This window comes from Papaver somniferum, chromosome 1 (genome assembly GCF_003573695.1).
Source record: "Papaver somniferum cultivar HN1 chromosome 1, ASM357369v1, whole genome shotgun sequence".
Classification (NCBI taxonomy): domain Eukaryota; kingdom Viridiplantae; phylum Streptophyta; class Magnoliopsida; order Ranunculales; family Papaveraceae; genus Papaver; species Papaver somniferum.
Genome location: NC_039358.1, coordinates 170,231,634 through 170,243,524, shown reverse-complemented (window position 1 = coordinate 170,243,524; position 11,891 = coordinate 170,231,634). Strand labels below are relative to the sequence as shown.

Genomic DNA, 11,891 nt, shown 5'->3' with positions numbered 1-11,891 from the left:
CTGTTGAGAAGTGTGCTTTTGCTGCTGCTGCTACTGATGCTTTTGATGTTGTTGCTGCAACAGCAAAAAAATTGGTAATAGGGGCTCAAGGGGAAAAGAATAAGAAGACAACTGAGCAAGAAGGTTGGGTTATTAAAAATCTGAAGAGGGGTAGGGGACCGATTAAAAATTCAGGTTCCTTTGGTAAAGGTTCTATTAGTGAATCTTCTAGTAGTGGAATTGATAAGTCATTTGAGACTTCTATTGAGATGTCTAATAAGTTTCAGAATCTCTCTGCCAGTGATAGTCAACAGCTTCCTGATGCTGGAGAGAGAGTGGGAATATGGTTGAGGAATCAGGAGATGTAGCAATTCCAAGGGTGAATGGTGATGTGATTAAAGAGGTGATTATGTCTGTTGGAGAAGAGTGTAGGGAGGAGTCTTTAAACACTGGTAGAGATAGTGTGGGCTTTGTTTTATCTCAGATGGAGAGGATGGATGGGGAGCTGAATGGTAGCAAGCTTGCTGGTGCAAGGTCTCATTTTCCCCATAAATCTTCAAGCCAAGGAAAATCTGGTTTAGGGGTAAAGAATGTGGAGAAAAGAGCTGCCAAAGTGAAGAAAATCAACCCTCCTAATGGTTAACTTTGTTCTAGAAGGGTTGTTGGAGATTTCTTTACCTGCAACAACCTTTTACTGTTGTTGAAAGGTTTTGGTAGCTGTAGTTACTCTTTGAGATTTTAGTGTGTTGGTTTGTTGGAGCAGAAATACTTTAGGGCGAGTCTTCATTTTGGTAGCATGTTGGAGAATTTTTGTAGGTGTCTTTAGATAGTTGTTTTCCTTTTTTTTTTCTTCCTCTAATTTTTTTTTGTAAGGTTTTGGATTCTCCTTAAATCGGGATGAATGTGTCGAAATAAAAAAGAAAAAAAAAAATACGGGGCCTCGGCATCCTTAACATCGTCCGTAAGACAGAAACAAACTAGCCTTCTAGATTGTCCAACTTGTCACGAACTTGTCAACATATTACGTATTCCACCGTAACAGTATGGCTGATCTCATCCAATTCAGTCAGGATAAACTTTGCACATTCCAAGAAATCAAGAATACATTTTATTAAAAAACAAACAGTTTTACTGTGTTTTTGATCTTCACCAACTAATACAGTACTGATTAGGCATCGTTGTAACGATTTTCTCAATTTCTTCCTTAATAATAAGACAGTAACCAACTTTCCATTACACCCTTCTTGAATTTTTTCTCCTTACTTATCACCTCTTGTGATTTTAATAAAAAATGATAAATTAAAGCTATCACTGACAACGAAATTAATCCATCTTCAATTCAAAACCCAATTTAGCATTCCAATATTTGACTCTCTACTTATCAAAAAAAAGATAAGTATAAACTTCAATTTCCCCCAAACCTCTATTCTCCCCCTTTCTTCACCTCCAGAATCAAATTCACAAGCCACAAATTCTTGATTTGATCATTAATGGCTTTTTCATCATCTTCATCAACTTCTTTAACAGATCAAGTAGCAAGGAGAGCTAGAATTTTAACAAGCCATCTCAATCAAATTACAACTTCTTATTCTTCACCCTCTCTTGAACGATCAGTTTGTTTAGAATACTCACCAGCTGAAATTTCCGAAAAGATTAATTTCGATACAGAAGAAATGAGAAAATTATTAGATGATCATAATTTTGACGATAGAGATTGGTTATTTGGATTATTAATGCAAAGCAAACTATTCTGCCCTAAAACTTCTGGTGGTAAAGTATTTGTTACACCTGATTTCAATCAATCAAAGGAACAACAAAGAGAGGTGACTATGAAAAGGATTGAGTATTTGTTAGATCGTGGTGTTTTTAATGGTTGGTTAACCAAGACAGGAGTTGAAGCCGAGAAAAGGAAGTTTGCTTTGTTAGATGTCATTGGTATTTATGATCATTCTCTTGCCATTAAAGTTGGTGTTCATTTCTTTCTCTGGTATGCATATCGTTCCATTTGAAGTTTTCATTCTTTGATATCCACATGAAGGGTTTAATTGCACAAATTTTTACTTTTACCTCTATCATTTTATTTCAATTTCTAACAACAAGCATAAAGTAGTCCCACATCATATGAGGTCTTGGGCTTCTGCAGTTAATGCCTTGGGCAACCCTTCCTTGTAATTTGCATTGCATATACATTGTTACTTCATATACATTGTTACTTAAAACATGCTATATTATGTTGTGGTTAAAGGGGAGGTGCCATCCAATTTTTCGGCACTAAGCGGCATCATGACAAGTGGTTGAAGGATACTGAAAACTATGTAGTTAAAGGTTGCTTTGCGATGACTGAGTTGGGACATGGAAGTAATGTTCGGGGGATTGAAACAATAACAACTTATGATAGAAATACTGGAGAATTCGTCATTAATACACCTTGTGAATCGGCACAGAAATACTGGATTGGTGGATTAGCCAATGTAAGGGAGCTAGACTATCAATGAAAATAGATCTCGTGTTGTCCTGTTCATGAGTTTATTCTGACATGTTCTTGTTCTTATGATTTTTATAGCACGCAACACACACAGTAGCCTTTTCACAGCTTTATATCGACGGGGTTAACCAAGGAGTTCATGCATTCATAGTCCAGGTCAGAGATGCAGATGGAAATGTATGCCCTAACATCCGGGTAGCTGACTGCGGCCATAAAATTGGGCTGAATGGTGTTGATAATGGCCGTATTTGGTAAATATTATCATTTTTAACCTTCCTTTTGGTTGATGATGTGTAAGATATTGCTGTTGATGCTGACTTCTGTCCCTAGGTTTGACAATGTCCGGATCCCTCGAGAGAACTTGCTAAATTCTGTAGCAGATGTGTCCCCGGATGGACAGTATCTGAGTGCAATTAAAGACCCAGATCAGGTGATAATATTAACATTACGTGTCACTTCTCCAATTCACAGTGTTTTCTGGTTGCTGTTGTTTCTTACTTGTTTTTGTCATTTGAAGCAGAACTTTTGTTTGGTTGGTTAACATTACCCCTGCTACAACATATTAACACAAGTGTGTTTATGTTCCAGAGATTTGCTGCATTCCTCGCCCCACTGACCTCAGGCCGTGTAACCATTTCAGTGAGCTCAATATATCAATCGAAGGTATGTGTAACACCAAGCTCAATATGCTTATCTTGTCTAACCAAGCTTTTTACATACGGTAAAGGGCTTGGGTGCGAAGTACTTAGGATTTATGTGACACGTTTTCTTGAGGGTGCTCAGTGTTTCTGTAGCCCAGAGCCCATATTTTCTATCATATATATACTTCTTTCCATTAATGAATTAATTTATTGATTGACCTAGCAAAAAAAAGGAAAAGAAAATAAAGAACACACAGATAGCTACGCCGTGTATCCATGAGGATGACCTCATGTTTATACCAATCTCACTTTATTTGTCTGTTCGTATTTCGTTCCAGATTGGCTTAGCAATTGCCTTAAGGTACTCGTTGACAAGGAGGGCTTTCTCTGTTTCACCAAATGGGCCTGAAGTTCTATTGCTGGATTACCCTAGTCATCAACGACGTCTCCTACCTCTTCTTGCAAAAACGTAAGTTTCTTGCATTTTCTACTTAACAGTTTTATTGAGCGGTAGCCTGAGCACACTTTATAGGGTTAAAATTGATACTAAATTATTAAGTCAATTATACATAATGAGGTGTCATCCTTGTCTTTGTCGCCTCGTCAAGTTCCACTGTCAAGGGTTTTGACTGTTCTACTTTATATAAAACTCGCCTATAAAATCTGACACAATCTATCTGGCCGAACATTATGCTTTCAATATTTTGCAATATGGTGAAACTCATCTTATCTAACATAACAAACCACATGATATATGTTTGGCAGATGTGCCATGAGTTTCGGAGCAAACTACTTGAAAAGGATGTACATTAATAGGACTCCACAAGCAAACAAAACCATCCACGTTGTTTCCAGCGCATTCAAGGCTGCTTTCACCTGGCATAACATGAGGACCCTTCAGGTGAAGTCAGAAACCAAGTATATTTGAATGTCCTCCAGCATGGAAATTTCTGATTCCATCTTATTGAACATGTATTAGGAGTGCCGTGAAGCTTGTGGAGGGCAAGGTCTGAAGACTGAAAATCGCATGGGTCATCTGAAAAGTGAATATGATGTGCAGTCTACCTTTGAAGGGGACAATCATGTTTTAATGCAACAGGTAGGATGAAATAAAATTGAGATGTTTGTGTTGACCTGCATTACATCTTACAGCTGATGCAGACTTCTCATGATTCTTAATCATCTGGTTGATTGATACTTTTAAGCTTAGCTGGTCCAGACTCTGAAGCAGTTGAATTTGTGTATCAGGTTAGCAAGGCCCTCATTGCAGAATATATAGCAGCTCAGAAAAGGAAGACACCTTTTAAAGGGCTAGGATTGGAACACATGAATGATCCCCGCCCTATTATTCCTGCGGAGCTCACAAGCTCCATTCTCAGGAGCATCAACTTCCAGGTACTAGTTATGTTCCTAGAATCCTGTTACAGCAGTTATTCCAATCAAATTTTATTGAAATAATCAATTAATTTCATCAGATGGATATATTCTTCTTGAGGGAGCGGGATTTGTTGCACCGTTTTGCTTCTGCAGTATCACAACTTCAAGCGCAAGGTGAAAGCAAAGAGAACGCGTTCATGCTTGTAAGCGCACATCTCTCTCTCTGGCACACAACATTCACATACTCATATCATAACATTTTCATCTGCTTTATTTGTGCTACACCAGACCTACCAGACGGCAGAGGACTTGGCAAAAGCTTTCACGGAAAGATCAGTATTACAAACCTTTGTGGAGGCTGAAGTTGCTGTGAGTGACAGTGCGCTTAAGGTAGGACTTGTTCATATAGTGTTAGTCCATTTATAAAATTAAAATTCATCTAGATTGATCTAGATGACCTTTCATCTTCTATAAAGCCTCAAACTATATATAATATAAAGACAAAACGCAGTTCCTACTGGAATCCCAACTAGCAACCGTAAATAGGTCCATGATTATGGTACCATCAACAAATAAACCATAACTGGGAAACCGGGGAGTTTTTGAGGAAGCAGGGGCCCTGCTTTACAAGGAACACAAGTTAAATTCATTTTTTGTTGATCAGAAAATTTTATGTACTTACCCTATTCATTTCATTTTGTTTGTTGTGCAGAGTGTGTTTGGTCTTTTGAGGTCAATGTACGCCTTAATCAGCATAGAAGAGGACATATCATTCCTCAGATATGGCTATTTGTCACCAGATAAGGACGCCGCTGTAAGGAAAGAAGTGACAAAGCTATGCAGTGAATTGCGACCCCATACTCTTTCGGTGGTAAAATCGCTTGGTATTCCCGATGCTTTTCTCAGTCCAATAGCTTTTGATTGGGTTGCTGCAAATACTTGGTCTCCTGCACAACAGTAAACCTGAAGGGCAGGGCTCCAATTTGGTTCCAAGTATCTTCGCTATTCCTTGAAGCTTTGTGTTGGTAATAGAAACATGCCTAAATTATGCAAGTCCCAATAATGTTAGCAAATTGGCGCCTTAATATTCTCCATTTTACTTATAAATTGACATCAGCACATTGTAATTCTTAAATGTCAAGAAATAAAATTTACTGGTTTCTACTCATTGATCATATTTGTAGGGAACACAGATTGACTTTGCTGTCTACTGGAGTTTGTCCGATTAGCAGTTCCTAAAAATTAATTTTAATGGTTGTCTACTTGTCTTCCTTCCTGTAAAAGGGAAAAGATCACTAGAAGTGAGAAGAATACACCAGCGAGAATAAAATGGACTAATCACAACGGTTGAATAGATTTCTTGCAAGGACTAACTGTTTGTAATAGTAACTTGACATGAGTAACGCTATTAACATTTCATCTTCATTCTTAGCTGTTCTACCCATTGGAAGGCTGCTTCAGCCTCCCTCCCTTGCTAACTCTCCTAGGTTTTTAAATTAATAATATAAAAATAATTTAAAAACAATTTATCTTTGAAACCATTTGTCCAAAATTCACAAACCTTATATATTCGGAAAGCTCTTTTCGAGAGCTACAAAAAGAGTACCCATATGACTATATAGTTCTCATTTTTTTTAAATCTTAGTTTACATTGGTGTATAAACACGTACACATCTATAAAAATCCAAAAAATCGATAGACATGACAATGGGATAAAATCTAGGTGCAGGTATAACTGTTGGTGCAGGCATAGATGCACCAAATGGATTTGCACGATAGAATTTACATGCTAAACCAGGTACAACTGTTGGTACAGGAATAGATGCACCAGATGGATTTGCACGATAGAACTTGCATGCTAAACCAAACTTGCATAGTTTCATCTTCATATAATACGAACACTTCGTCTCAACCTAGCATTGTAAAACAAGAGATTAATATCTCAATATGAGCTTATTGTAGCAATTTGTGCTCAAAACGGCAGGTATATAAAAAAGTTTTGCACCTAAAAATGACATGTTGCATTTGACATCTATGCTTACTATAACTACACAAGGTTTTCGCGTATAACGTTTACGCTAACCGCAGAATTATTGATCACTACAGAAATAAGCATTGCCCAGCTACATGCAAGTTCTATCAAGCCCCTTTTTCTAGAGTTCATCTTTTCCAAGTAGTACACCACAAAGAGGTAATCAACAATCACACTGTCATCTTGTCGGCAAGAAATTCAACCATAATATCCTACAAGTAATTATCTGTAATGAGAAGACTATATTATGAAACCGCATGTGCACCAATTTGTACATCCTAGTTATTTTCTGAAGTCACATTTTCTAACCTAATACGAATACCCAAGCAAGCGCGTATAATTGACTATCATTTTCTTGAATGTTATAAAAGAAGACTAATAATCAATTTTACATATAATAAATTATTTAAAAAAATATTAAATGAGAAGAAATGTTCATGCATATACCTGATAAGGAATTCAACCCGGGAACCATTCATTGCGGGAGAAACATAGGCACAAAAGCGCTTCTTATATATATGCACCAGCAAAAAACGAGGGCTTGGAACTTGCCAAAAGTGGGATAAAATGTAGGTGCATGTGCAACAGTTGGTGCAGGCATAGATGCACCAGAATTTGCACGATAAAATTTACATGCTAAACCAAACTTGCATAGCTCCATCTTCATATGATATGAACACTTTGTCTCACCCTGTTGTTGTAAAACAAGAAATTAGTATCTCACAATGAGCTTATAATATCCTATAAGTATTTAGTTGTAACTCACTCGGGGTATGTACCAACTAAAATGATCACAGTCAACTTAGGAAGTATTTACATCGTCATTGTAGAACCACAAAGAATGTTTCACAATAGAATATTTATCTAAAGCATTACCAAATTGTGTAATGTAAACAGTAAACTGATACTTAATGTCAAATTAAACTTGAATAAGAAAAACTAATCAGTGAGCACGAAAAACATAATGCAATTTCAAAATGACAATTAAGGAATACGCCAACTCAGATATAAAGGACTTCCATGTCATCAAACTTTAATCTTTATAGAAAAAGAAAAAGCAACAACTGTACAACTTTGTGCACATTCACAAATCACGATCTACAAGTTTACAATTATGTACACAATAAGAATCAAACTTGTGTACAACTACGTACACATGTGACAATTTTCCTTCTGATTGAAGTTGGATTTTCAAAAGATCAGTAGGATTGGCAACTGCAAGAGCACTTGTTCCATGTCAGTAAATGTAGTCATTCGTTGGTTACCAAAAACAAGGAAGTTGATGTTAGGATGCCTACCGCTAATCCAAACTAGTTCCAGACTGAAACACACAACTTTTTTGGTATTTATAAAATGACAGACATTTTATTAGTCATTAGTGGTGCCTACCGCCAAGCCAAACTAGCTCTGAATTGCAGAGATATGCCCAGCCTTAAAAATAAATAAAGTGCACAACAATGTACACTTGAATTACAGGTGCACTAATATGAACACATGTAATTTTTGTCACATGTGCACAAAAATGTACACTTATACTACAGGTGTACTAATATGTACACATGTAATTTTTGTCATATATCTGCACATAAATGAAAAACTGTTTAACAAGGATGTTACCTGATTTCCCTAGAAGTCACAACCCCATGCATCTTCACAAGGATTTGATTGTACTCTGGCCTTAATGTCTGCTTTCCGATCAATACAACAACACACATAAGAAACTGAATGATTCACATGCATATGTTGTACAATTTCATATTCAGGAATATAATGGCAGCCAACTTCCATACTACATTCTTGAGTTATATAACTAACAAATGACGTTTCAAAAGAATGCATCATGAGATGTACAACTATGTGAAAATTAACATGTGTACAATTACGTACACATTAAGAAAACAGGTGTGCAACTATGTACACACGAAAATTCAACATGTGTACAACTATGTACACATTAAAAATCAGCATATTGAAAGTATCACATAGTATTCAAGGATCGTCATTTTTAAAAACAATTCTAAATACAAATTAAGTTTCCTAAAAATATGATTTAGTTCAAATGCTTGCTAGAAGTACGATTTTAGTGTTTATTCGACATCCATTGAAATGTGCATCAGTCATGCTTTGAGATGCATCAGTTGTACAAACATAACTATACTAAAACCGATTCGTCTATTCCTAGTGCTGCAGCATGTGATATGTCAAACTATACTAAATTTTTTCACTATGCCATACAGGTCAATAAATTATACTAGAAATTAGCAAACTTGTAGTTGAGGACGAAAAGAGGGAACGAATTCTTCCCACGTTTTCTACAATAACAATAGTTAAGCTAAAGATTGCATTGATAGTTTCTAGCACAATGCAAAAACTACAGATACACTTACATTTCCGACTAATTCCCAACATTTTCCCAGGATTACATTTGCGACTAGTTCCCAATTGATAGTTTTTGCAGAGCTGCACATGTTTACCTGATGTGAAGTTCAGTTTATAGACTAATCACCTACTACTATGTATCTGCACCAAAATATCATTGCCATTATGTTTTTCATCTCTGTCTCTATATATATATCCTGGGGTAGCACACAAAATGGTATGTAGTATTTGATAAAAAAAATTCCACTAATTTAAAAGTATATGAAAATGTCCATCCTACATACAAAATGAAAAAAAGAAAAGCAGATGAAGAAGAAAACTACCTCTTCCAAAATTATTGACCACAAATAGTTTTTCTTCAGACCTCTTACATGTTTCCTCTGGCTTTTTAGCTCATCCCTTAAACTCACAAGACTATCCCCTACATGCCAACATAACCCAGTTATATCGTTACTCGACGATAACTGTGTAAAAAACACAACACATGGGTAACCAAAACAAACATGGCACAAGAAGGTGTTATTTTGTTCTCGGTATGACTAGTATTTATTAGGGAAAGACGCGCTACATAAGATGTTTCCCACCAAAATGACGGTGATTTGTAATTTTGATCACTTAACATTCAACTGAGCAAACCATTAATTTAGTAGAAAGTTAGATTTTAATTATTTAATATTTACAAGTATGTCTAAATTCAAAGCTGAAGAAGCCTCCCCTTACTTCACCTATAAACAAATCATGCAGCTTGTACGTCCATTCTTATTGCATCCTAGTGATGTTGTGTTTTTAGTGTTGTTTCTTTGTAACTAGTATACAAACTACAAGACAAAATTAAACAATACAGACAAAAACAAAACACCATATAAAAAAGATCATTTCCCACCTATGGATAATGATGAACCATATCACCTTTCATATAAATCGAATAGGGTGTTGATGCTAAGGAAAAAAAACTAATTTCTTATTTAACAGAGGAAGAAAAGCAACCTATGGGATTCTATACTAGAATGGTGATGGTTCCCAGAATACTACGTACTTAACTTGCTCGTACTAATTATGACTTACGATTGTTTTATTTTTTTTTTAATCACATAATTATCAATCTTTCATAGTCTGATTACAACAACTGTTTGGCCTGTGCTATCATGTGTCTCATAAGGACCCTACATCGACCCTACTTGAAGCAAAAAACCAAATATTTGACAAGCTTCAATGATGTAAAGGAAACAACAGATCACGTCCTTTATAAACATAATATTGTAAAACATAGATTTCAAACCTCTTTGAGCATGATTTGATTTATCCTCTTCATGAACCTTACGACAATAATCTTGTTCATGTCTATCCAGCGCATGCAATTCATGACATAATTCCTGTAAGAGATAAAAAGCTCAATCCTATTGTTTTGTTAAATTTCTTAAATTCCTACATTTTCAGAAAACAGATTACTAAACCAAAATATAGAATACACCAATACAAATACTAGAGCCAATGGACCAAATTATCAAGATGATGATTATAGTTCTAAACTCTCATCACGAATCGAATAAGAAATTCCAACTACAATTGAAGCAATTAGGTTTTTGACACCATAATTTTTTTTTTATAAAATTGATTTCGAAATAAATGAAATTAACTATTGCGATAAAAAAATAAGAGTAATTAAACTTATCTTTCAAATGGCTTTCAATGACGAAATCTTCAAATTATTTTGCTGCAACTGAATCTGATTATCTATCTCCTCCATTTTGTATTAATCTACAAGAAAATTGTCCGATGATGACACTATAGGGTTTCCGAGTTGAATCGATTTGATTAACGTATTAGGTGTTGAATTTTTATCGAGACAAAGATTAAATTTTAGGATCTGTTTCTCTGAGAGAAGAAAAAAATGCGAACAATCGTTCAGAAACTGAATAGAACTAAAAAGATTAAAATGTTTGATGGGTATTTTTGTCACGAAGAAAAAACGGTTTGGACTAACTCGTCCAAAAAAAGGACCAACTCGTTTCAATTTATGTAAATTTGGACCTCCTAATACTAGTCCTGAGAGGACATGACTAGATTGTCTAAAGCCCAACTAATTTGGGATTAAACGTCAATTTCTACAAACTTATGACAGCCCACATCCAACCCTTTGTGTGAATAACACCTACAAAGGCTACAAGTTTAATTATGGACTACTTGATGAGCGGTAGGATAAGCATTGTATCGGCGATATGATATCTTGGTGATATTAGCCGTATCGACCGTATCGGCCGATATATCGGGGATATTTCGTGATCCTATTTTTCTTGATGAGCATGATGAAAATGATGAATGGTTGGATCCACAGAACTTGGAAGACTTGGCGGTAAAAGGTGATAATGTAACTTTGGATGATTTGCAAGATATTCTTGGTAAAGAAAGTCGGCCAGTTGGTAGTAGAGGTGCATGTAGCTCTCGAAGTAAGTCTACTTACCCAACCGACTCTGAGTATGATGGATATGATACTGATCAATTGATGCTAGACACAGATTATGGACTACTTGATGGAGCTAATGGAGTTACTGAAGATGATGATATCAATAGTGGCTCGTATGATTTTGAATAAGACTGTAATATCTTTGTTTAATTACCATTTTAGGTAGTAAACTTTAAAGTTGTTGAAGTTACTCTCATGTTTTTGGTTTGAACTTTTAACTTGTTTAATTACCATTTTAGGCAGTAAACTTTTAAGTTGTTGAAGTTACTCTCCTGTTTCTAGTTAAAACTTGTTTATTTATCATTTTAGTTAGTGAACTTTAAAGTTATTGAAGTTACTCTTGTGTTTTTTGATAAAATTGATGGTAACTATAAATATCCCCGATATAAAGTCGTACCAGTATATCGGTCCTGGCCGAGATAAACCGATATCCGATATTAACCACATTCGCTACAAACCAGTGTTACCAGTCCGGGTATTCGTAATATAACCGACCCGATTTATGCCCTAGTTCCCGCAAAGTCAAAGAGTTTT

The 11,891-nt window shown here is 35.6% G+C and overlaps 1 protein-coding gene across 1 annotated transcript; it reads left to right on the top strand.

The window, feature by feature from the left end:
• Window positions 1–1,025: 1,025 nt before the first annotated feature.
• LOC113307828 (acyl-coenzyme A oxidase 3, peroxisomal-like) lies at window positions 1,026–5,650 on the top strand. The gene is made up of 12 exons (XM_026556288.1): window positions 1,026–1,966; window positions 2,225–2,450; window positions 2,543–2,715; window positions 2,795–2,894; window positions 3,053–3,127; window positions 3,444–3,574; window positions 3,871–4,006; window positions 4,085–4,204; window positions 4,354–4,500; window positions 4,581–4,685; window positions 4,771–4,872; window positions 5,195–5,650. The coding sequence occupies exons 1-12, from the start codon at window positions 1,470–1,472 to the stop codon at window positions 5,441–5,443; spliced, it is 2,061 nt and encodes a 686-aa protein (XP_026412073.1). The 5' UTR covers window positions 1,026–1,469; the 3' UTR covers window positions 5,444–5,650.
• The last annotated feature ends 6,241 nt before the right edge of the window (window positions 5,651–11,891 follow it).

Bases quoted from the DNA above. Each gene is read 5' to 3' on its own strand.
- LOC113307828 (XM_026556288.1), top strand. From the start codon at position 1,470: ATGGCTTTTTCATCATCTTCATCAACTTCTTTAACAGATCAAGTAGCA. The intron at 1,967-2,224 runs GTATGCATATCG...TTGTGGTTAAAG, and splicing joins GGTGTTCATTTCTTTCTCTG to GGGAGGTGCCATCCAATTTT. The intron at 4,205-4,353 runs GTAGGATGAAAT...TTTGTGTATCAG, and splicing joins ATCATGTTTTAATGCAACAG to GTTAGCAAGGCCCTCATTGC.